At 44.0% G+C, this 25,375-nt stretch overlaps 1 protein-coding gene across 2 annotated transcripts; it reads right to left on the bottom strand.

Moving 5' to 3' along the window:
• Positions 1-1,228: 1,228 nt before the first annotated feature.
• LOC145429222 (uncharacterized) lies at positions 1,229-13,181 on the bottom strand. 2 transcript variants are annotated; one of them, XM_080302465.1, is made up of 4 exons: positions 12,687-13,181; positions 12,047-12,114; positions 2,796-2,839; positions 1,229-1,878 (listed from the first exon to the last, which is right to left on the bottom strand). In XM_080302465.1, exons 1-4 carry the CDS (start codon positions 12,991-12,993, stop codon positions 1,773-1,775), a joined length of 525 nt encoding a protein of 174 aa, XP_080158591.1. In that variant the 5' UTR covers positions 12,994-13,181; the 3' UTR covers positions 1,229-1,772. The 2 variants fall into 2 exon arrangements, 1 of the variants encoding a protein (XP_080158591.1); XR_013909461.1 differs by lacking the exons at positions 12,047-12,114; positions 12,687-13,181 and adding an exon at positions 4,674-4,856.
• Positions 13,182-25,375: the final 12,194 nt, after the last annotated feature.

Raw genomic sequence — 25,375 nt, 5'->3', positions numbered from 1 at the left:
CTCATAAATGGAGGCCCTGCCAGGGTTGATCAGGCCCCGGGGTGTGTCACTGGTTGATGTGAAATTGCTATTTCTCTTCTACTTTTTCCTATTTAGTTTTCTACAATTTATTTTCTTCTATCACTTCACTGCAAAACGATAAGTACTATTTAGGTCTTTAGTGCTTAAAGAGCCTCACTTCTTAAAGAGATAGAAAAGGTGAAAGAGAAAAGAGATAACATAGGAGAGAGGAGAGCCGGAACTGGGGCATGTGATCTGGCATCCCATACCTCCGCGCCCAGATCGGGCTGTACCCTCTACATCTCCACTGCCTCCCACAAACAGGAAAAAGAGCTGAGGGTAGAAGCAAAACGTTTTTTCATTCCTGCCTTATGTTTCACTACCATGAGGTTAACTGCACAGCCCCAGGAGCCCTGAAACAGCTGTATCAGTCAACAAGGCTTCAGGTCTATCACAGTACAAATTATAGTGTTATGTTTTCTACCCTTTTGATGCCCCCTGCTTAGGTAGCTCCACCACAGTTTGATCAATTCTGGGCATGTGTGTTGCGGATAGCTGACTGCCCAAGTGATCTCAGCCCTCTTTAACCACAGCCAGTGATTGGCCCACTCAGCAGTGTTAGCTAATTTTCTTATAACCTGCAGCAGCACCTGTCCTCTGGCTCCAATCTCTTTAAGCAGTTTTGCTATTGTACTGGCCCCTAACCCTAAATAGTAGTTCAGGTCGTATCTCTCTACAGAAACAGCTTAATTCTCTTTCTCCTATGACGGCCAATATTTGTTAGTAATATTCTAAAGCCAAAAACGACATAGTCCCAATATACAGGGTTAAGTGCTGTTAGAGCTCAGAGGGTTGACTTAAACCTCTAATAATCAATGTAGTTAAAATACTCAAAAGAATGTTGTCAGTGGTAATGGGACAAAGCCACATTCAATGTTGATTTTAATTTGAAAATATGTGTACATAATCTAACATGCTTATTATTTGTGGGGACATCACACTTGAAATGATTACTGGTAGTGCAATTTGACATTTTCTGTGTTCTATGTATACATTATATGTGCAAAGCAGAAAAAATAATATTTGCATAGAGAATGAAGTTATATAACAGTGTAGGTGGATCAAGGCCAAGTCAATGTTGAGCATCTAAGAAAATTATGAAAGTTGATACTACTAGTAATGGAAACTTTCAGTCTCAACATCAAACAGTACTACAAGTTCTCATATCTCAATAGACCTTTGATTTTTTATTTTACTTTTCATTGACAGTACTCAGTACAATTTCACCAGCCTTCATACTTTAAACTAAACAGAACACCTGTTTACAATAACAACTTCATATGAGAAACAAAGGGAAACAGACTGATGGGTTTTATGGATTGAGTTGCTAGCTGTGGGTCATATTCACTGTAACAATTATAACAGCCTACACTCACTTTTTAAAGAATGTAGCAAATATAAATGCTGTACAAAAACATTCAAGTTAAGAACACAGAACTACTATTGTAGTTAACAACATAATATAAAGTCTTTTTTTACGTAACACAATGCATTTTAACAAGTATAAATATTTGTCTAACATTTCTAAACAATCAAACTGCTGAAAATGAACATATCCAGTCTGTGAACAGAGAAGATCAATGTGACATCTGGATGTATGGACCTTTGGTTCCACATATTTCTGAAAGTGTTCCTTGTAGACAGTACACAACTTCAGTTTTCAGACATTATATCTTACTTGTTTGTAACATGGAAAAACAAACATCACAACATCATAAAAAGACTTCCTCAGTGGCTGAAGGAGGTGGCACATCTGGCATGGCAAAGTGGTGTTGAAATTCACTGGCTGGCTCCCACGTGTCATCCCAGATTTTCCCACTGGAAAATATAATTATTGAAAGAAACAACACCAAAAACATTAATATCGTGTTGGGGATTACTTCGTGCTTTTTATGTTTAACACCAGAGGTGGAACATGATAAAGACATTTCCTTAAGTACTGTACCAAAATGCAAATTGTCATTTTTATGGATATTTTCAACTTCTGCTACACTATTTGTAATTTAGATGGATTACAAACAAAACACTACTGTACAGTTACACTCGACACATATGAAAGACTTAGTTATTGTTTTTCAGTTGAACAGTTCATAATATCCTTTCTGTGAAGTGAAAATAAAAATTGTTCAAATGTGATAATTAGTTTCTTTTGGATTATTATAAAGGCTGTTGTTTACTCTTTAATTTGTAGAGATTCATTGCTGTCACACAATTGTAATGCTAGAAATACAGTATGCAAAACAACTGAAAGCTTTCACAGTGTGATATTAGTACTTCTTTGGAAAGTTCAGAATCTGAATACTCCCTCCACTGCTTAGGCGATTTATCCTTTGGCACACATAAATCTGTGTAAGACATGGACAAATTCTCTCCACTTTGTCAAAATCCTGATAGCTTTTATATATTTCTTACAATTAATGTGAGTGCTCTTATGGCCCCAGCACAGTCCAGCTGGAATTATTCCCAGTACTTTTGCATCTAAGTGAGACACTACGTGTGTTTTCTGAACAGTTTCAAATATATTTCTTATTAAATTTGTTATTTTATGATTCGACAAAGATGGCAAAAAACTTTGCAATAATCCTTAATTGATTAAATAATTGAGATAGGATAAGAAAAAAAGCGAGAAGTAAGACGTGACAAAACACCTGGTTTTCCATTTTCATTTGTGCTCCAAAAAGGTAATAGATGGAAACAGAACATTCTCAGAGAATGAAATATCAAGAGCTTCTTACCAAACAGAGCAAGGCAACCAACGCACTTTTACTTCTGTGTTCCCCTAGACAGAAGGAATCAGAGAGGCAATCGTTAAATAACATGGTTAATGGATAGGTGTCTTCATAAAGCTTGTGTGTAATCCAGTGTGCACACCTGAGACACACACAGACCCATGTAAACACACTTTGATAGATGTGTAGGTATGTGTATGTAAGGCATTTCTGTTTATAAAAAAAAAAAATAATAGGATTTTGAAAAGCATGTATCCAATTGTGGCATTCACAAAAAATTATTTTGATCACAGGTTTAGTTAACTGCGTCTATCTGTTTTTGACTCTGGCTATGTTCTTTTCTTCGGAAAGTTTGACGTACTTGATACATCATACACTGACATAATCAATATCATCTGTCAGGGGTTTAGACATTTGTTCAAAACACAAGTAAGAGAAATGAGACAACTGCAGACCAACTCAGAGAGTAATTAGAAAACGTGCGCACGGGTGAATGTCTCTCTGAGAAGACACCACACCGAGCACAGGCTCGCTGCTTTATTTATAAGGCAAAAATGGGTTACATAGTACTTCCTCTTTTAACAGATGTTGACGAGAGGTTAAGCATTAAATCAACTTATCTGATCTTTCACACACTGGGATAAAAATACAGAAGTATATCATGCTTTATCTGACATCACAGACATTATAGGAAAGAATGCATCATTATATCATGCTGTCAAAACATTTCAAACATTTCAGACACTTAAGTAAGGAATGCATTATGTTCTCTTTAACAATAAACTTGGTTAGCTGATTCTTCAACAATAGGCTTGGTTATGTGAAAATATATGAACACACTAAATATAAGGCACACTTGGTTAGAATATAAGGCCTACTTGATTATATTGTATTATAGAGATTTGGTTATAGTGTATAATGTAGAAAATCTCTTAACATTTCCCTCCTGTTGTTAATATATTTCACATGTTCAATATCAATGCATAGTCACTTGTTAAATCACATTTTCAACTTGCATATCATTCAGTGAAGTATCTAAACATCAGCTCTGTTAAGATTAAGATTATCATAGACATTCTCTTCTCTGGTCTCTCTAGTTAGCATATCATACTGGCGAAAGGGATCCTCCATATCTCTCTGGATCAAAACAAAATTTCCTAAAGTACGATTAAACATACTCATCACCATGCGTCTCAGACAAGGGATAATGCAAGCAGCAAAAATGCAAAATAGAAACATCACAGTACATAGGGCCAACAGGCCTTTAATCAGCAAAGATTTCCAGGAGCCGCTCAGCAACCAGTCCCACCAGCCATGCTCATCGGTTACGTAGTCCTGTTGCTGAGCGTCTCTTAGTTGTCTCAGAACATTCAAAGCATTTGTCATGTTTAATGAGTGTATGTTGTCAGGTATGTAAGTACAACATGTCTTGTTGAACAGTACGCAAAGACCTCCTTTCTCTGCAAGAATAAGGTCCAAAGCTACTCGGTGTTGCATGACAGTGATGCGGATTGCATCAATTTCTTCATTCTGTGATTTGTCAATGCGGCTGGAAGCATTCAAAAACAGTCCAAAGCGATAGTCTAAGGTCTCAATTCGTAGTGCGTGTTTTCCTACTCCTGTCCAGGGCAACAGAGCGTGCATTACCTTGTCGCCGGTATTCCAGAGTTTGAATTCCTCTGGCACGTCTGTTCCAAGGATTGAATCATGAGGCTTGATTTCTATATGACGCCTAACTCTGGTCTTGTTGTACACAGATATCTTAAAAGTGTGATCTGAAATGAAGATAGGTGCACAGCATCCTGACCAGTTGGGTGGCAACATAAAGTACGCACGCTGTCCGCACAGCCATGCCATACCTTGTACCCAATAGGTGCCATTTACCTGTTGATTTAGGTTGACTGTCCCATACCCTACTCCTCCATAGGTTGTGTTGCAGTTGTCGGTATGGCCCAGAGGGTGGCGTCCTTGCGCTGACGCTTGGTAGAAGCACAGAGGATGCCATGTCTCTGTATGGGTCATAAAAACAGGGAAAGGGACAGAAGCATTTCTGTTTTTTACTGTCATATCTACCCAGAATTTGTCGTCACAGATTCCATCCTTCTTCAGGCCTTTTGCACCTAGGAGTGAAGCTGTCATGCCGATTGTAAAGTGTTGTCTTCCAATGCTGGCGAAACTTGCTGCACATTCACTTTGCACGTGACTGTCCATTTTGCGACCATATATGGTGGGGTAGACTGAAGTTGAAGGCATGTGAGAACAGACATAACATTCTTTTTCATCTATGGTGTTGTGTAGGTATCGGTACCAGGCATTGTTCATCCAAGGGTGAATGTGATCTTGGGTCATCTCAGTTAGATGGGAGTTGTCATGGGTCCACCTCTTGAGACGGGGAATAGTTGGTGTTATTCCTGCGGGCTCTTCCAGGTATCAGCCAGAGGAGCATCACCCCTAAGATGACACCGGCCACCAGACAGATCAGGCGGCACATGAACCGTTTCCGTTGAAAGTGACAAGCACTTAAGCATAGCAGCTTTGGGGCTGGGGCTGGTGGCTCTTCTTCTTCTAGATTCATCATGCTGGCTCTCTGCATTCTAGGCGTCCCCGGTGTTGTCATTGGTTCCTCTCTTTGGTGGGATGGGTCACTCTTTATTATGTGTTTGTTCTTCAGGGCGACCAGGCACACCTGAGCTCCAAGTGAGGAGACCACTGGCGAGAAGGTAAAGGGCGGGGTATACCCAATCAGCCCTTCCCTTCACCAGGGGATCACTTGAGAGTCGGGGGAACCGGCGTCTTATTGTGGTGCAAACACTTTCTTCACGTGACTTTGATGGATCCAAGAAGGTCTTTCAGCGATTTTACAAGCTGTTGGTGTAGTAAGCAGCACCTGATGGGGACCCTCCCACCTCGGAGCACTCCAGTTTTTCCGCTGGAGGACTTTAATCAGAATCCAATCACCGGGGTTCAACCTGCAAGAGACTGGAGATAGATCACTCGGCAGTTGATTGTTTAAAATCACTTCTTTATTTACAAACAGTTTTGTCATCCATTCTGCCATTGTTGTTTCTGCAATAGATTTATTAATTGGCTCACTAGTTATGGGGAGAGGGAAGGGTCTGCCATGTACAACTTCAAATGGCGTTAGACCACCTGCTCCTTGAGTTATTCTCATCCATAACTTTACTAAGCTTAGACATTCAGGCCATGGTTTTTTAGTTTCTTCCATACATTTTCTCAATCTTTGTTTAATTGTGCCGTTAGTTCTCTCGACTAATCCTGCACTTTGTGGATGATAAGAACAATGATGTTTTATGCTGAAGCCTAGAGCTTCAGAAACTTTACTTATCACTTCATTTACAAAATGTGTGCCATTGTCTGATCTTATCAGAGACGGAATGCCATATGTTGGAATGAAATGGTTGCACAAACATTTTGCTACTGAGATTGCATCTGCTTTTTTTCACTGGGTATATTTCTGGCCACTTGGAAAATACATCTATTATCACAAGTGCATACTTGGAGGATTGAGATTCATTTAGTTCTATAAAATCCATGTGGATAGTATGGAATGGGTGTGGCGGTTTAGGGAACCGGCCTCGCTTTGGTCGTAAATTACCTTGAGCATTGTGTTTTTGGCAAATCATGCATGTTCTAATAAACTCTTTTGCTGAACTTTCAAAATTTTTTGTATAGAACTGTTTATTGAGTATAGAAACCATTCCACCCGTTGACACATGCGTTCTGCCATGTGTCACTAATGCAGCAGTTTTATGCAAATTTTTCGGAAGTACTGGTTTGCCATTACACATCATGAGATTGTCTTTTAATTCTGCTCCATCTTTCAACCAAGATTTTTGTTCACTCAGCGATGCTGTTTTCTGTGCATCTGCTAGTATTTCTAATGGTATTAAATCTATGGTTTCTGTTGTTAAAACATCAATGTGTTTTTCTGCAGCTGCTTTGGCTGCTTTGTCAGCAAAATTATTTCCTCTTGTTATTTCTGTGTCATCCTTTTGATGAGCTGCACATTTGCATAGTGCTAATTCTTTTGGCAACGTTATTACTTCTAATAGCTTTTTTAGAAGGTTTGCATGTTGAACTGGGTTGCCTGAGGACGTTGTCATTCCTCTGTTATGCCATATTTTTGCAAAATGATGAACTGCTGAATAGACATATTGGCTGTCTGTGTGTATATTGACACTTTGACCTTTGTACAGTGTACATGCTCTGATGACTGCGGTCAATTCTGCGCTTTGAGCAGAGTTTGAGGAACTGAGAGCTTTTGCCTCTACCACTTCATCAACAGTTGTGACCGCGTAACCCACACAATTTCTACCGTAAATATCTTTTGACGCTGAGCCGTCCACAAAAACATTACTGAAACTGCTCTGGGGGGAACTGTGTATATCATTGCGAGGCTTTGTGTCTTCCTCTAATTTTTTAATGCAACAATGTTGTTCTCCATCCAGAGGGGTCGGCAAAAGTGTGCTTGGGTTTAGCTGGCCACACTTCTCTATTGTGATATGTGATTGCGAAAGTAAAATCCCCACATAAGAAAGTTGTCTGGCATGTGTGAGGAAAGAGAGATTTGCTTGGAGCAAAATAGAGGTCACAGCATGTGGGACTTTAATGATCAACTTATGTCCCAAAACAATGTCTGCACATTTTTTAACTGCCTCTGCTGCTGCTGCGCACGCCTGAACACAGGTAGGTAATCCAGCAGCTACAGAGTCAAGTTTGCATGAGTAGAAAGCTAATGGGCGTTGTTTTTCTCCAAAAGCTTGAGTTAACACTGCTTTCATGTACCCTCCTGCACCATCAACATGGAGAATGAACTGTCTTTCATAGTCAGGTAAAGCTAAGACGGTACATGTCTGCAATGCTATTTTTAAATCAACAAAAGCTTTTTCTGCATCTGGGGTCCATTGTATTTTGTCTTTTAATGCTAGGTCTTTACCATAAATGAGGTTCTGTAGTGGCTGGGCCAGCAGTGCATACTCTGGAATCCAGCATCTACAGAAATTGCACAGACCTAAATAACTCATCATTTGTTGTTTAGTAATTGGCTTTGGAGCATTTTGTACAGCTACTTTTCTGCTGTCTAACAGCTGTCTGCCTTGTCCTGTTAGTTTGTGGCCAAGGTATGTCACTTCCTGGCTCCACAACTGCAATTTATGCTGTGATACCTTATGGCCTTGCTCTGCGAGATGTTGCAAAACTGTCAGTGTGTTTGTTTTGCACTCATCCTGTGTATGGCCTGTAATCAATATATCATCTACATACAACAGAAATTGCCCTGGAGCAGGAAGGGAGCAAGATGACATTGATTTTCTCAAAGCCTCAGCATAAAGAGTGGGGCTATTCTGGAATCCTTGAGGCAACCTTGTATAAGTATACTTTTGATTGTTAAAGGTGAATCCGAATAGCTTCTGTGAGTCAGGGTGTAGAGGCACAGAGAAGAAAGCATTGGACAAGTCTATTACAGAGAACCACTGTTCTTTCGGCGTTATTTGATTTAAAATTGTGTGTGGATTTGCAACCACCGGAGGTATTTGCTCTGTTACCTCGTTTATTGCTCTTAGATCATGAACTAGGCGATATTTTCCTGTATTAGCCTTTTTTACTGGAAAAATTGGTGTATTACACGTGGCTTCATTAGTTTTCACGAGAATACCTGCTTTTTGCATATCTGCTATGACTGGTCCAATTCCTTCTCTCGCCTCTGCACTCAAAGGATATTGTGGTTTCACAGGCCTATATGTGGTTGTAGTTTTCACCACTACTGGATCTGCTTCTTTTATTAGGCCTACGTCTGTGGGTCCTTGAGACCATAATGTTTGTGGTAGCTTTTCTAGTTCAGGATGTGTTTCAACTGTTAACACTTGTCATTCGTCTTGCTCTGTTGTGGCTAAATGTGTAGCCGGTGTGGCTGTCACCGGCCAACACAGCGTGAGTCTCATGCACCCTGTTCTACGGCCTTTTTGCCAGCCCTCACACTCTGTTTTGTCATATCTGTCCATTTCTACATTTCTCAGCACTGTGCCTAACTCAGACCAAGGTGTTTGGTCGTTGCATGCGACAGAGACATGAGGGTTCAACATTTTATTTATGCGTTGCACTGCATCTGTCTGCAACACTGAGCATACTGCATTGCCACTCTGTGTTACATACAGGTGTTGTAGGACTAGTTTTTGTTGTCCTGAGAAAGCTATGAAGCCTGTCTCTGGGTCAATCATAAAAACTCCTTCTGTTTTTTCTTTCTGTTTATGCACTTTAACTGCATGCTCAGCATATTGCAGGGCGTCAGGCAGAGTGCCTGTGTTTTGTGTCACCCAGTGTTTGTCTACGTGTGTTTTTATTTTGGGCATTAGGCCATTCAGGAAGGCATTTTTTAATTGTTGTTGAAAAGCAGACTGTGGATTTGGATCGTAATTCAGTCCTGAATTTTGCCCGAAAACAGGACGTAAGCGATCCAGATAGTCTGATGCTGTCTCTCCTTCCTTTTGTTTGCACTCTCCTATTTTTCCATAATCTGGCCTTGGGGCTAAATTGATTTCTATTCTGCCGTACAAGTCATTCATTTGTTGATCTAACTGAGGAGTATCTGGCCCTAGGACATCACCGTTTTGGTCGTTTCCTGTGTAGGCTCCTCTAACTCTAGGAAAACGTAAACCTAATAAATCTTGAAGAACTTGGAGCATCTCATGACCATTCAAACCCCAACCTCTACGAATCAACTCTACTGCATGTCGCCACTGTTGAAAACCTTCATTAAGGGGTGGGACATCTTTTAGCACATTCTCTCTGTCCTTATGGGACCAGGGTCTGAATGCGTATATCAGAGGTTCTCCATCTATTGGTATGATTCCTTGGGCGTCTACGGGCCCACTGGGTTGCCCATACCTAGGATTTGATAAGGCAACCATTGGAAACTGACCTACAGTTCCTTCTTTTTTGTAGTGATTATGTTTAGTCATAAAATTAAGCTGATGTTTTGCCTCAGCATAGGGATCTGGAGCAAAAGGGTTGTGAGGAGAGATTACAGGAAGCGGTGACGCAGGGGTTGGTGCAGCTGCTGCTGCTGCTGCTGTGTGTGTGGGCTGAGAGGAAGGTGCATAAGGAGGGGGGTTTTTTTCCTCTCCTGCAGCTCTCTGTTTATCTTTATTTTCTTGTTTTTGGGCACGTTTAGCACTGCGTTTATCATTTTCTGCTTCCCATGCTTTGAAAAGTCGCCATTCTGCTACACGTTTTGCTTTTTTCTGTTGACTTTTTTCCTCAAATAGTTCTTTTTGCAAAGCAGCTTTTAAAGCAGTTATTGACTCTTGATTGCATTTGCCTTGCCAGGCTGGACAATAAATTTTATGTGGATTTCTCCACCTATTTGCACTGACTTTTCCTGCATTTTGACAGTTTCTTTCAAGCTTTTCTTCATCTGCTGTTAATTTTACTTTAGTTTTAGAATTACCCATTTTGAACTGATTACGTCAGAACTGTGACACCTTCTTTGGCATGCAAAAGTGAGAATGGGTTTTCAATAACAGCCTTCTACTCACTTGCTATTCGAGTGAGCGGTTATTGATTTTACGTGATGACGCACAACCCTTTTTCCACTTTAACCAATACGTGAGTGTACACAGGAAAACAGTTTGAGAAGTGGTTCGACCGCTTATTGGGTCGTAAAAACAACTCACTCCTCTATTTCAACACAAACAAAGCGCGTTTTTATAATTTTTATTGAGATTTTCCATAGGCCTATTTCATGTAACCTTCAACCTGTTCCGTTGCAGCCACTCCTAGAGTGACCGGAACTCGTTCCGTTACAGCTGCTACCCAGAGCAACCGGAACTTTTAATAGCGATTTCTAGATTATCGCTCTTGCCTGTTGTCTCCTTAAGTCCCTCTCTGGACTATGGGATCTGTCGGCGCTCACCAGGCTTACACTATTTTAAAGGAAAATCTCAATATCAACGTATTTTAACGCTTGATGGAATGCAGTGTTTCATATTCACCTTACTGTGGCGCTGCGTTTTTTGGGTCCGGTTCATCTGGTCCTGGCGCCGTGGGGCCTGTATAAGACGCTGACCGGAGGTCGAATTCCACGCTCCCGGTTTTTCTTTTGCTGTGCACAGACTCTTTTCCAGCGCAGGCGTCACGACGTCAGGATCCGATGAAGACCGCTGTGGAAAACTAGACGTTAAAAATAACAGTCAGTTCTCCGGCTACGAAGGACCAATTAAATGTCAGGGGTTTAGACATTTGTTCAAAACACAAGTAAGAGAAATGAGACAACTGCAGACCAACTCAGAGAGTAATTAGAAAACGTGCGCACGGGTGAATGTCTCTCTGAGAAGACACCACACCGAGCACAGGCTCGCTGCTTTATTTATAAGGCAAAAATGGGTTACATAGTACTTCCTCTTTTAACAGATGTTGACGAGAGGTTAAGCATTAAATCAACTTATCTGATCTTTCACACACTGGGATAAAAATACAGAAGTATATCATGCTTTATCTGACATCACAGACATTATAGGAAAGAATGCATCATTATATCATGCTGTCAAAACATTTCAAACATTTCAGACACTTAAGTAAGGAATGCATTATGTTCTCTTTAACAATAAACTTGGTTAGCTGATTCTTCAACAATAGGCTTGGTTATGTGAAAATATATGAACACACTAAATATAAGGCACACTTGGTTAGAATATAAGGCCTACTTGATTATATTGTATTATAGAGATTTGGTTATAGTGTATAATGTAGAAAATCTCTTAACATCATCCCATTATGAATTGTTTGAATTGTGTCCATTTAAACACTTCAAACTACACATGATTATCTACTATTTATAGTGAGACAGGGCTGGTCAGCATATATCAGGATCTATAAATTGTGCTTTCTATGATCCTGATTCAACAAGAACAACTGAGGATATAGGCTTACACAGAAAAAAATATGATCCTTCCTCATATACAGTCATTTCTATGTTAGCCATGTAGGTTTTTGTAGCAAGATGTAGCAGTATTCAATGTCTGTGATTAATTTTGCAGAATTGTTTAAGAACAAACACATGAAATACAATACAATCTTTTAATGTAATTCCATTAATCATTTCCCTTCACTAATCTCAAAAGTACATTTGAATTTACCCATGTAGCACAGTTCATGGCTGTAGTGCATGGATGAAAACAACTTGAGATAGGCTTACTGTAAAAAGTCTACTGAAAAGCAAATTAAAACATTTTAAGTATTACCTCATTTATCCTGCTCTCAGTGACTTCTTCAAACTGGAACACCTTCTGCCTACTACATCTTCGACAGCCTAAGAAATGAAAAATTACATTTAAAAAAAACATAAGACTCTGTATACACAAGAAATCAAATATGAGTTTTCACTCAACAAGTGAAAATCTGTAATATCCTCCTGATTGCCATACTCCATTTGTCCTCTGGGGTCAAAAAGTGAACCCACCTCAGTTGAGTTTTTTTTTTAAAGTACATACCATAAATTGTGAATCAATTCTGTGTAAAAACTTAGTTTCACTTAGGACCAACAAATTAACAAAAAAATTCACCCTTCATTTTGCAATTGAGTGCCACCAGACCTTGTTTATATAAATGCATACACTATTTGTTGAGAGAAACTAAAATGTTCTCTCAAAGTGCGTTTTAGTTTTCTCAATCCAATCAAGTTGAATTACAAAGTCCTCTTAACTAAAGTAAGGGATTGACCATATTTAATTATAGTCTTTTTATAGTGTACACCAAAATGCAGCTAAATAACTAGTGAATAATACTTTGCAATGGTTTGTTAGTTCTCTAGGACAACATATGTATCATTTTTGGGTAAGAAACTTAAAAATCTCAAGACATAACATGCAAAGCAATACTTACTCTTTCTCTTCTTATTTTCATGTTGGCCACCCTCACTTAAGGACTGGGAGATCGCGTGGCTAGCAGGTGGATGAAGAGACTGCAGAGATGGCTGGTCTGCGGGTTTAAAAGGTGGTGGAGAGGTGGGAGAGGTTGTTTGTGAGGTGCTTCTGTCTCTCTTCTTTTTTTGGAAAGACTGGGAGCATGGAACAGAAGAAGGAGATAAAGGAACAAGATTGAGAACAAAAACAGTCTCTGTCTGCTCGTCTGACAGGCTCTTTGGGTGCTCCTCGAGGAGCCTAGAAGATTGATGTTCCTGGGTGGTCATCTCAGGCTGCTCCTTGGCGAGGCTCTCTGCTTGCTTGTTGATCAGGGTCTCTGCCTGTTCTTCACTGGGGATCTCTGTGTGTTCTTTGATGTGGGTCTGTTTGTCGGCACAATGCTCCTTGGTGGCATTCTTGGACTGCACAAGCTACTGTTCTGTGGGGGTATTGGGGTGCACTGGTGTGGAGGTTCCTATAAAACATATTTACTTTCATAAAAATATTTTTCAAAAAAGGCCTTATATTTAGCAGGAACTACACTTTGGCTATGTTCACACTGCAGGCGAAAGCGCAGCAAATCCGATTTTTTTGACCCTCTGCGACCCATATCCGATCATGGTCTGACAGTGTGAACGGCACAAATCCGATATTTTCAAATCCAATTTGGGTCACGTTCGTATGTGTTACTGAATCCGATACATAGCTGATATTTTAGAAAGCGACTGCTGTTTGAACGGTCCTGTCACATTAAATCGATCTTCCACGTCACTGACACAAGACAGACGCCAATTATCAGCGCCAGAGAAGCACCACAGAAGACATCATGAACGCTTCCTGGCCATCCAGCTAAACTGTTGGTAAGACAACGTTGGAGAAACGTGAACATTTTATTTGCAGATTCTGACAGAAGTCTGAAACTACCCTTTGAAGCACCGCTCCTCTCTAAAACAGCAATAAGGATCATTATTAGGCCATATGTAAATAACAAAATAACTTAAAGCAAAATTGGGAAACATAAAGTCTCAAACAAGTCTTTATAATAAGGGCCATCAGTCAAAAAATACTGTTTGGTCTGGGTCTAAACAGAGCGCAATGTGTGTGACGTCTTCTTTTGCGCATGCGGCCGCTTTGGGCGTTCACACTAGAGCGCGTTTGCTGTCACATTTTATTTGTAGTGTGAACGAGCAGACAAAAAAATCTGAATTGAGCATTAAGACCTGCAGTGTGAACGAAGCCTTTGATAACATATCCTTCAATGGTTATTTAATGACCTTAAAATATACTTACACAATTTGCTTAAAGATTAATGAAGTATTCTGATTGTGAAAGCAAGTTGAGACGACTTGTTGTGAAAAGTTGCTATATAAATTAGCATTAATTAACTGGACTGAAAGTATGCAACAGACTTCACTCTTACCCTTAGACAGTATAAATTCATAAGCCCTCTGCATCTTCTCCAGGAAATTTCTTGTAGTAGAAGTGGGGTCCAAATGGGTAATAACATCTGCTACCCACTTATGTGAATTCTTGTCTTTTTTACCAATGAATAAAATGGGCTTGTAGCCTATAGACTCAAGTTTCTGCACCTGAAATTAATAAAAAAAATAGTTGGCACAAATTAGTCAAACACAGCCTGTTGTTAAATGGTAAACGAAATGACTCTTATATAGCGTTTTCTCGTGGAGCACTAAAAGTGCTTTATACAACATGCAATATTAACCCATATTCACACCAGCTTCTTAGAAGTTTCCATTTAAGCATTCACACACAGCGATCGTGGCTCAAGAGTTGGCAGTTCGTTTTGTAATCGGAAGGTTGCCGGTTCGAGCCCCGGCTTGGACAGTCTCGGTCGTTGTGTCCTTGGGCAAGACACTTCACCCGTTGCCTACTGGTGGTGGTCAGAGGGCCCGGTGCCGCCAGTGTCTGGCAGCCTCGCCTCTGTCAGTGCGCCCCAGGGTGGCTGTGGCTACAATGTAGCTGCCATCACCAGTGTGTGAATGAGTGGATGACTGAATGTAGTGTAAAGTGCTTTGGGTTCCTTAGGGACTAAGTAAAGCGCTATACAAATACAGGCCATTTACACATTCATACTGATATGAATACATACAGCCACCACTGATGTATTACAGTTAAAGTAATTGTTTGTCTTTAGCAAAATGTAGATAAAATATTGTTGCATGTTCTCAAAAGCACATATGATGAGCTGTGTTAATGTGCCAGCAACATCTTATAACAACTTAATGATAATATATGAAACAAAAAAATTTTTACTTACTGCAATACGGGCAGAATCAATTATCCGGCAAACATTTCTGTTTTTCAAGACAACTTCTGCTCACTGGCTATCCAATGATTCTACTTTTTCTTTTAGCTTCTTTTTGCTGGACAGACTTCCGAAGCAGACATAGCAGGTTCTTCTGCTTGCCTGATTGGGAGTCTGGCAAAATGTACAGGGCCTGAATTTGGGGCGTGTCATGTTGAAACAAAGAATAATTACAGACAGAAAAGGCAGCAGACAGACAAAAGGCAAATTATAGGTTAACCAGCACACTGACAACAAGAAAAAAGCTGAAGAGTTAAAGAGACAGAAATGCGGATAGAAACAGAGAGACAGACCAATAAGGACAGCAGTAAGAACAGATACAAACAGACTGACGTGGCTCTTAAAAGTGCCTTTAGGAGTTTTTCAAAAAGCAGATGTAGGAAGGAATCAATCAATAATAGGCTGATTGATGAAGAACCTGTTTAGAAAAAAAAAAAGTATTCAGAATTCAGAAGCACCTTATAAATAAATATATACATTAAACCCTATTGTAACGATTTAGATAAACCCTGTTTAGTGTCCATTTGTATTTCATTTGCAGCATAGATGATCGGTCTGCTATTTAATGATTATGTAATGCTGTTATTAAGTTTAAAATCGAGAGAGAGAGAGAGAGAGAGAGAGAGAGAGAGAGAGAGAGAGAGCCAGAATGAGAGAGAGAGCCATAAAGAGAGAGCTAGATTGATAGATAACGTCTATCTTCAATTTCAGCATCAACCCAATCTGGCAACACTGACCCTTATTAGAACCCTCAAACTTTACAAAGTGGCAACAACAGCAAACGTCAGCACACACTTCTCTATCACTGTACCCTGGATGATGATATATGATAAGCTTAACTTGATTGGCTAACAGAAATGAATTTAGCTAACTTACAGCACATGTGGTGTGGTAACATATATGCTATTAAATGTTAAGTCATTCGCTGTTCCACGAAATTGCTAATCTTAACCCATGGAACTGCTAAAAGCAGCTTTGTGAGCTCACTGTTTCGGGGTTTTCTTTTTGGTTTTAAATAAGAAAAATAATTTTAAAAAATCTACAGATTCAGATTCGCACTTACCTGTGGTACGATCGAGTACGTTGACGTCACTGCCGCTCATCTGATATGATAAAAAAATAAACTTTCTCAAAAATAAACAAGTGAGTCGCTGTGAATTCCTTAACAGCACCGAAAATGTTTTTGCATAATGTTTTTTTGCCGAAAATGTTTTTGCATAATGTTTTTTTGCCGAAAATGTTTTTGCCTAATAAAAAAGAACAGCTTTTTTATTAGGCATTTAATTTAATTTAATACGTAAGAGCGTGATTAGCCAAAGCAGACGGTAAAATGACTGCATGTATTCAGAGGAGTTGGAGAAGATATCTTACAGCTGTAGCAGAATGATCGACAGATTTCCAAATATCAAAAGGATTGTAGAACAGTTTATAAAACCGGTGCAATAAATTCACCCAATCGCTAGCTGTGCCATTACCCAGCATACATCGCTCACTCCGTCAATGCAAGAACCGATACACAAATAACAGCCTGTAATTAGTTTTTATCTGCAGTAACACAGTCCCTGGTGTAATGTTAATGTCCTCATCCAACCCCATGGCCCCGGTGCAATGTGGATGGCCTCAGTCAGCAGCACAGGACCTGGTGTAATGTGGATGGCATAATCTAACAACACTGGCCCTTGTGAAATATGGATGGTATGGTTAGCAACACACACCGTGGTGTAATGTGGATGGCCTTAGCTTACACCACTGTCCCTGGTGTAATGTGCATGATATCGGCCAGCATCACAGGCCCTAATGTGGATGGCATCAATGAGCATCAAAGGCCCTGGTGGGGTAAAGATGGCCTCACAGGAAGCAAAGGCCCTTGGTAAAATGTCGATGGTATTGCCCAGCACCACAGGCCCTGCTGTAATGTAGATGGAATCAGCCAGTAGAACAGGCCCTGCTGTAATGTAGATGGCATCAGCCAGTAGAACAGGCCCTTGAGTATTGTGAATGGCATCAAGCAGCAACACAGGCCCTTGGTTAATATAGACGGCTAGCAGCACAGGCCCTTGTGTAATGTGGATGGTATCAGCCAGCACCACAGGCCCTGGTGTGGTGATGATGGCCTCACAGGAAGCACTGTGTAATGCGGATGGCCTCAGCCAACAACATTGGCCCTAGTGTAATGTGGATGGTATTGGCTAGCACCAAAGGCCCTGGTGTAATGTGAATGTCCTCAGCCATGACCACAGGCCCTGATGAAATGTAGTTGGCCTCAGCCATGACCACAGGCCCTGGTGAAATGTAAATGTCCTCAGCCAGTAGCACAGGCCCTGGTGTAACTTGATGGCCTCATCTAACAACTCTGTCGCTGGTGAAATATGGATGGGATTGGTCAGCACCACACACCCTGGTGAAATGTGCATGATATCGGTCAGCACCACAGGCCCAGGTGTAATCTGGATGGCATCAACGAGCAGCAGAGGCCCTGGTGTGGTGAAGATGGCCTCACAGGAAGCACTGTCCCTTGCGTAATGTGTATGGCCTTTGCCAAAAACAGTGGCCCTGGTGAAATGTGGATTATATTGGCAAGCACCACAGGCCCTGGTGTAATGTGAATATCCTCAGCCAGTAGTAAAGGCCCTTGTGTTTTGTGGAACGCATCAGCCAGCAACACAATCCCTGGTGAAATGTGGATGGCCTCATCCAGCACCACAGGCCCTGGTTTGGTGATGATTGCCACACAGGAAGAACTGTACCTGGTGTAATGTGGATGGCCTCATCCAACAGTACAGGCCCTGGTGTGGTGAAGATGGCCTCACAGGAAGCACAGGCCTTGGTGTAATGTGAATGGCCTAGGACAGCAGCCAGGCCCTGGTGAAATGTAGATGGCCTCAGCCGGCAACATGCGCTCTGGTGAAAGGTAGTCTGCCTCAGCCAGTGGTAGATGCCCTGTTGTGGTGAAGCCAGTAGTAAAGGCCCTTGTGTTTTCTGGAACGCATCAGCCGGCAACACTGGCCCTGGTGAAATGTGGATGGTATCATCGAGTAGCACAATCCCTGGTGTAATGTGGATGGCCTCATCCAACAGTACAGTCCCTGGTGTGGTGAAGATCGCCTCACAGGAAGCAGTGTCCCTGGTGTAAAGTGTATGGCCTAAGCCAACAACAGTGGCCCTGGTGAAATATGGATGGTATTGGCCAGCACCAAAGGCCCTGGTGTAATGTGGATGGCATCAACGAGTAGCACAGGCCCTGGTGTAATGTTGATGGCATCATCGAGCACCACAGGCCCTGGTGTGGTGATGATGGCCTTACAGGAAGCACTGTCCCTTGTGTAATGTGTATGGCCTCAGCCAACAACAATGGCCCTGGTGAAATGTGGATGGTATTGGCCTGCACCACAGGCCCTGGTGTAATGTGAATATCCTCAGCCAGTAGTAAAGGCCCTTGTGTTTTGTGGAACGCATCAGCCGGCAACACAATCCCTGGTGAAATGTTCAGTTGATCCCTGTATAGTTTAGTTCTAGCTCCATTTGCCGTTTGTATTGACTTTCATGTTCAATAAACCACATTTACACCTTCACGACTGCCTGCATTTGGATCCTCCTTCATTTCCTCCACACGGCTCACCTCACTCGCCAAGACAGCAACACAATCCCTGGTGAAATGTGGATGGCCTCATCCAGCACCACAGGCCCTGGTTTGGTGATGATTGCCACACAGGAAGAACTGTACCTGGTGTAATGAGGATGGCCTCATCCAACAGTACAGGCCCTGGTGTGGTGAAGATGGCCTCACAGGAAGCACAGGCCATGGTGTAATGTGGATGGCTTCAGACAGCAGCCAGGCCCTGGTGAAATGTAGTCTGCCTCAGCCAAAAGCACAGGCCCTTGTGTGGTGAAGATGGCCTCACAGGAAGCACTGTCCCTTGTGTAATGTGTATGGCCTCAGCCATACACAGCCATACACATTACAGGGACAGGAAGCACTGTCCCTTGTGTAATGTGTATGGCCTCAGTGGCCTTGGTGAAATGTGGACTATATCAGAATCAGAATCAGAATCAGAATCAGAAAGGGGTTTATTGCCAAATGTTGAGCAGGTTTACAACATCAGGAAATTGCTGCGGTGCTTCAGTGCAAACATAGTGTCATAAGTTGCGCTTAAATAGACATGAAAAAAATAAAAGTAAGAATAAGAATTAAAAGTGCTACGTAGAAAGATATATGCATGAGATATACATGAGATATATACATGAGAATAAGAATTAAGAGTGCTACGTAGAAAGATATATACATGAGTGCAGGTGGTGATCAGTGCCAAACATGGAATGATGCAGTGACACAGCGTAGGGTCATGTGTTAGTGGCGGGAACAGTCATATGGTTATTGTTCATGTGTCCAACAGCAGAGGGGAAGAAACTGTTCTTATGGCGAGAGGTTCTGGTGCGAATGGACCGGAGCCTCCTGCCTGAGGGGAGCAGGTCAAACAGACTGTGTCCATGGTGAGAAGGGTCAGCTGAGATCCGAGCTGCACGCCGCAATGTCCTGGAGGTGTACAGGTCCTGCAGAGATGGGAGTCTGCAGCCAATCACCTTCTCAGCAGAGCGCACAACACGCTGCAGTCTCTGTTTGTCCCTGATAGTGGCTCCAGCGTACCACACGGTGATGGAGGAGGTGAGGATGGACTCGATGATTGCAGTGTAGAACTGCGTCATCGTCCGTGTTGGCAGGTTGAATTTCTTCAGCTGCCTCAGGAAGTACATCCTCTGCTGGGCTTTCTTGATGACGGAGGTGATGGTGGGCTCCCACTTCAGGTCCTGGGTGATGGTGGTACCCAGGAAGCGGAATGAGTCCACAGAGGTGATGGGGGTGTCAGTCAGGATGATGGGGGGGAGTGGGGCTGTGTGCTTCCTGAAGTCCACAATAATCTCCACTGTCTTCTGGGCATTCAGCACCAGGTTGTTGTGGCTGCACCAGGACACCAGACCATATTGGCCAGCACCACAGGCCCTGGTGTAATGTGAATGTCCTCAGCCTGAAGCACAGGCCCTTCTGTATTGTGGATCGCTCAGCCAGCAACACAAGCCCTGGTGAAATGTCGTTGGTATCAAGGAGTAGCACAGGCCCTGGTGTAATGTGGATGGCCTCAGGCCCTGGTTTGGTAATGATGGCATCACAGGAAGCACTGGCATTGGTGTAAGGTGGATGGCCTGAGCCAACAACACTGGCCCTGGTGAAATCTGGATGGCATCAACGAGTAGCACGGGCCCTCGTGTAATGTTGATGGCATCATCCAGCACCACATGCCCTGGTGTGGTGATGATGGCCTGACAGGAAGCACTGTCCCTGGTGTAATGCGGATGGCCTCATCCAACAACACTGGCCCTGGTGTAATGTAGATGGTATTGGCCAGCACCAAAGGACGCTGTGTAATGTGGATGGCCTCAGCCAACACCACTGGCCCTGGTGTAATGTGGATGGCATCAGCCAGTATCAGAGGCCCTTCTGTGTTGTGGATGTCATCAGCCAGCAACACAAGCCCTGGTGAAATGTGGATGGTTTAGGACAGCACCAAAGGGCCTGGTGAAATGTGGATGGTATTGGCCAGCACCAAAGGCCCTGGTGTAATGTGGATGGCCTCAGCCAAAAGTAAAGGTCCTGGTGTGGTGAAGATGGCCTCACAGGAAGCACTGTCCGTGATGTAAAGTGTAGGGCCTCAGCCAACAACAGTGGCCCTGGGGAAGTGTGGATGGTATTGGCCAGCACAACAGGCCATGTTGTAATGTGAATGTCCCCAGCCAGTAGAACAGGCCCTTGTGTACTGTGGATGGCATCATCCAGCACCACAGGCCCTGGTGTGCTGATGATGGCCTTACAGGAAGCACTGTACCTGATGTAAAGTGTATGGCCTCAGCGTAATGTGTAATGTGGATGGTATTGGCTAGCACCACAGGCCCTTGTGTAACGTGAATGGCCTCATCCAACAACACTGGCTCTGGTGTACTGTGGATGGTATTGGCCAGAACCACAGGCCCTGGTGTAATGTGAATGTCCTCAGCCAGTAGCACAGGCCCTGGTGTAATCTGGATGGCCTCATCTAACAACTCTTTCGCTGGTGAAATATGGATGGTATATGTCAGCACCACACACCCTGGTGAAATGTGCATGATATCGGTCAGCACCACTGGCCCAGCTGTAATGTGGATGGCATCAACGAGCAGCAGAGGCCCTGGTGTGGTGAAGATGGCCTCACAGGAAGCACTGTCCCTTGTGTAATGTGTATGGCCTCAGCCAACAACAATGGCCCTGGTGAAATGTGGATGGTATTGGCCTGCACCACAGGCCCTGGTGGAATGTGAATATCCTCAGCCAGTAGTAAAGGCCCTTGTGTTTTGTGGAACGCATCAGCCGGCAACACAATCCCTGGTGAAATGTTTAGTTGATCCCTGTATAGTTTAGTTCTAGCTCCATTTGCCGTTTGTATTTACTTTCATGTTCAATAAACCACCTTTACACCTTCACGACTGCCTGCATTTGGATCCTCCTTCATTTCCTCCACACGGCTCACCTCACTCGCCAAGACAGCAACACAATCCCTGGTGAAATGTGGATGGCCTCAGCCAACACCACTGGCCCTGGTGTAATGTGGATGGCATCAGCCAGTATCACAGGCCCTTCTGTGTTGTGGGTGTCATCAGCCAGCAACACAAGCCCTGGTGAAATGTGGATGGTTTAGGACAGCACCAAAGGTTCTGGTGAAATGTGGATGGTATTGGCCAGCACCAAAGGCCCTGGTGTAATGTGGATGGCCTCAGCCAAAAGTAAAGGTCCTGGTGTGGTGAAGATGGCCTCACAGGAAGCAGTGTCCGTGATGTAAAGTGTAGGGCCTCAGCCAACAACAGTGGCCCTGGTGAAGTGTGGATGGTATTGGCCAGCACAACAGGCCATGTTGTAATGTGAATGACCCCAGCCAGTGGCACAGGCCCTTGTGTACTGTGGATCGCCTCAGCCAGCAAAACAAGCCCTGGTGAAATGTGGTTGGTATCAACGAGTAGCACTGGCCCTGGTGTAATGTGGATGGCCTTAGCAAGCACCACAGACCCTGGTTTGGTGATGATGGCATTACAGGAAGCACTGGCAGTGGTGTAATGTGGATGGCCTCAGCCAACAACACTGGCCCTGTTGAAATGTGGATGGTATTGGCCAGCACCAAAGGCCCTGGTGTAATGTGGATGGCATCAACGAGTAGCACAGGCCCTGGTGTAATGTTGATGGCATCATCCAGCACCACAGGCCCTGGTGTGCTGATGATGGCCTTACAGGAAGCACTGTCCCTAATGTAAAGTGTATGGCCTCAGCGTAATGTGTAATGTGGATGGTATTGGCTAGCACCACAGGCCCTTGTGTAACGTGAATGGCCTCATCCAACAACACTGGCTCTGGTGTAATGTGGATGGTATTGGCCAGCACCACAGGCCCTGGTGTAATGTGAATGTCCTCAGCCAGTAGCACAGGCCCTGGTGTAATGTGGATGGACTCATCTAACAACTCTGTCGCTGGTGAAATATGGATGGTATTGGTCAGCACCACACACCCTGGTGAAATGTGCATGATATCGGTCAGCACCACAGGCCCAGGTGTAATGTGGATCGCATCAACGAGCAGCAGAGGCCCTGGTGTGGTGAAGATGGCCTCACAGGAAACACTGTCCCTTGTGCTTCTTGAAATGTGGATGGCCTCAGCCAACAACAGTGGCCCTGGTGAAATGTGGATTGTATTGGCCACCACCACAGGCCCTGGTGGAATGTGAATATCTTCAGCCAGTAGTAAAGGCCCTTGTGGTTTGTGGAACGCATCAGCCAGCAACACAATCCCTGGTGAAATGTGGATGGCGTCATCCAGCACAACAGGCCCTGGTTTGGTGATGATTGCCACACAGGAAGAAATGTACCTGGTGTAATGTGGATGGCCTCAACCAACAGTACAGGCCCTGGTGTGGTGAAGATGTCCTCAGAGGAAGCACAGGCCATGGTGTAATGTGGACGGCCTCAGACAGCAGCCAGGCCCTGGTGAAATGTAGATGGCCTCAGCTGGCAACATGCGCTCTGGTGAAAGGTAGTCTGCCTCAGCCAGTAGCACAGGCCCTGTTGTGGTGAAGATGGCCTCACAGGAAGCACTGTCCCTGGTGTAATGTGTATGTCCTCATCTACCAACACTGGCCAAGGTGAAATGTGGATTGTAATGGCAAGCACCACAGGCCTATGTGTAATGTGGATGACCTTAGCCAACACCACTGGCCCTGGTGAAATGTGGATGACATCGGCAAGGACCAATTGCCCTGATGTAATGTGGATGTTTCAGGAAAACAACACTGGCCCTGGTGAAATGTCGGTGTTATTGGCCAGCACCACAGGCCCTGGTTTAATGTAGATGGCATCAGCCAGTAGCACAGGCCCTTGAGTATTGTGAATGTTATCAGCCAGCAACACCACTGGCACTTGTGAAATGTGGATGGTTTCGTGCAGCAATACAGGCCCTTGGGTAATGTGGAAGGATAGCAGCACTGACCCCTGTGTAATGCGGATGGTATCAGCCAGCACCACAGGCCCTGGTGTGGTGATAATGGCCTCACAGGAAGCACTGTCCCTGGTGTAATTTGGATGGCCTCATCCAACAACACTGGCCCTGGTGAAATGTGGATGGTATTGGCCAGCACCACAGGCCCTGGTGTAATTTGAATGTCCTCAGCCAACATCACTGTCCCTGGTGTAATGTGGATGGTATTGGCCAGCACCACAGGCCCTGGTGTAATGTGAATGGCCTCATCCAACAACACTGGCCCTGGTGAAATGTGGATCGTATTGGCCAGCACCACAGGCCCTGGTGTAATGTGAATGGCCTTAGCCAACACCACTGGCCCTGGTGAAATGTGCATGATATCGGTCAGCACCAGAGGCCCAGGTGTAATGTGGATGGCATTAACGAGCAGCAGAGGCCCTGGTGGGGTGAAGATGGCCACACGGCAATCACTGCCCCTGGTGTAATGTGGATGGTAGAAGACGGGATCACAGGCCGTGATGTAATGTGGATCGCCTCAGCCAAAATCACAGACCCTTGTGTGGTGAAGATGGCCTCACAGGAAGCACTGTCCCTTGTGTAATGTGTATGGCCTGAGCCAACAACACTGGCCCTGGTGAAATGTGGATGGTATTGGCCAGCACCAAAGGACGTTGTGTAATGTGGAGCCAACACCACTGGCCCTGGTGTAATGTCAATGGCATCAGCCAGTATCACAGGCCCTTCTGTGTTGTGGATGTCATCAGCCAGCAACAGAAGCCCTGGTGAAATGTGGATGGTTTAGGACAGCACCAAAGGGCCTGGTGAAATGTGGATGGTATTGGCCACCACCAAAGGCCCTGGTGTAATGTGGATGGTATTGGCCATCAGCCGGTAACATGCGCTCTGGTGAAAGGTAGTCTGCCTCAGCCAGTGGCACAGGCCCTGTTGTGGTGAAGCCAGTAGTAAAAGCCCTTGTGTTTTCTGGAACGCATCAGCCGGCAACACAATCCCTGGTGAAATGTGGATGGTATCATCGAGTAGCACAGTCCCTGGTGTGGTGAAGATCGCCTCACAGGAAGCAGTGTCCCTGGTGTAAAGTGTATGGCCTAAGCCAACAGCAGTGGCCCTAGTGAAATGTGGATGGTATTGGCCAGCACCACAGGCCCTGGTGTAATGTGAATGTCCTCAGCCAGAAGCACTGGCTCTTGTGTATTGTGGATCGCATCAGACAGCAAAACAAGCCCTGGTGAAATGTGGTTGGTATCAACGAGTAGCACAGGCCCTGCTGTAATGTGGATGGTATTGGCAAGCACCACAGGCCCGTTGATGCCATCCACATTAAACCATGGCCTGTGGTGCAGGCCCAAACCATCCACATTTCACCAGGGCTTGTCTTGCTGGCTGATGCGATCCACAATACACAAGGGCCTTTGCTACTGGCTGATGCCATCCCCATTACACCAGGGCCAGTGGTGTTTGCTGAGGACATACACATTACGCCAATGCCTGTGGTGTTGGCCAATAACATCCACATTTAAAGAGGGCCAGTGTTGTTGGCTGAGGAAATACACATTACACCAGGGACAGTGCTTCCTGTGAGGCCATCTTCACCACAACAGGGCCTGTGCTACTGGCTGAGGCAGACTACCTTTCACCAGAGCGCATGTTGCCGGCTGAGGCCATCTACATTTCACCAGGGCCTGGCTGCTGTCTGAGGCCATTCACATTACACCAAGGCCTGTGCTTCCTATGAGGCCATCTTCACCACACCAGGGCCTGTACTGTTGGATGAGGC

This window comes from Astatotilapia calliptera, chromosome 1 (genome assembly GCF_964374335.1).
Source record: "Astatotilapia calliptera chromosome 1, fAstCal68.1, whole genome shotgun sequence".
NCBI classification, from domain to species: Eukaryota; Metazoa; Chordata; class Actinopteri; order Cichliformes; family Cichlidae; genus Astatotilapia; species Astatotilapia calliptera.
Note: the sequence above shows the minus strand (reverse complement) of the source record. Positions and strands in the feature narration are given on the sequence as shown.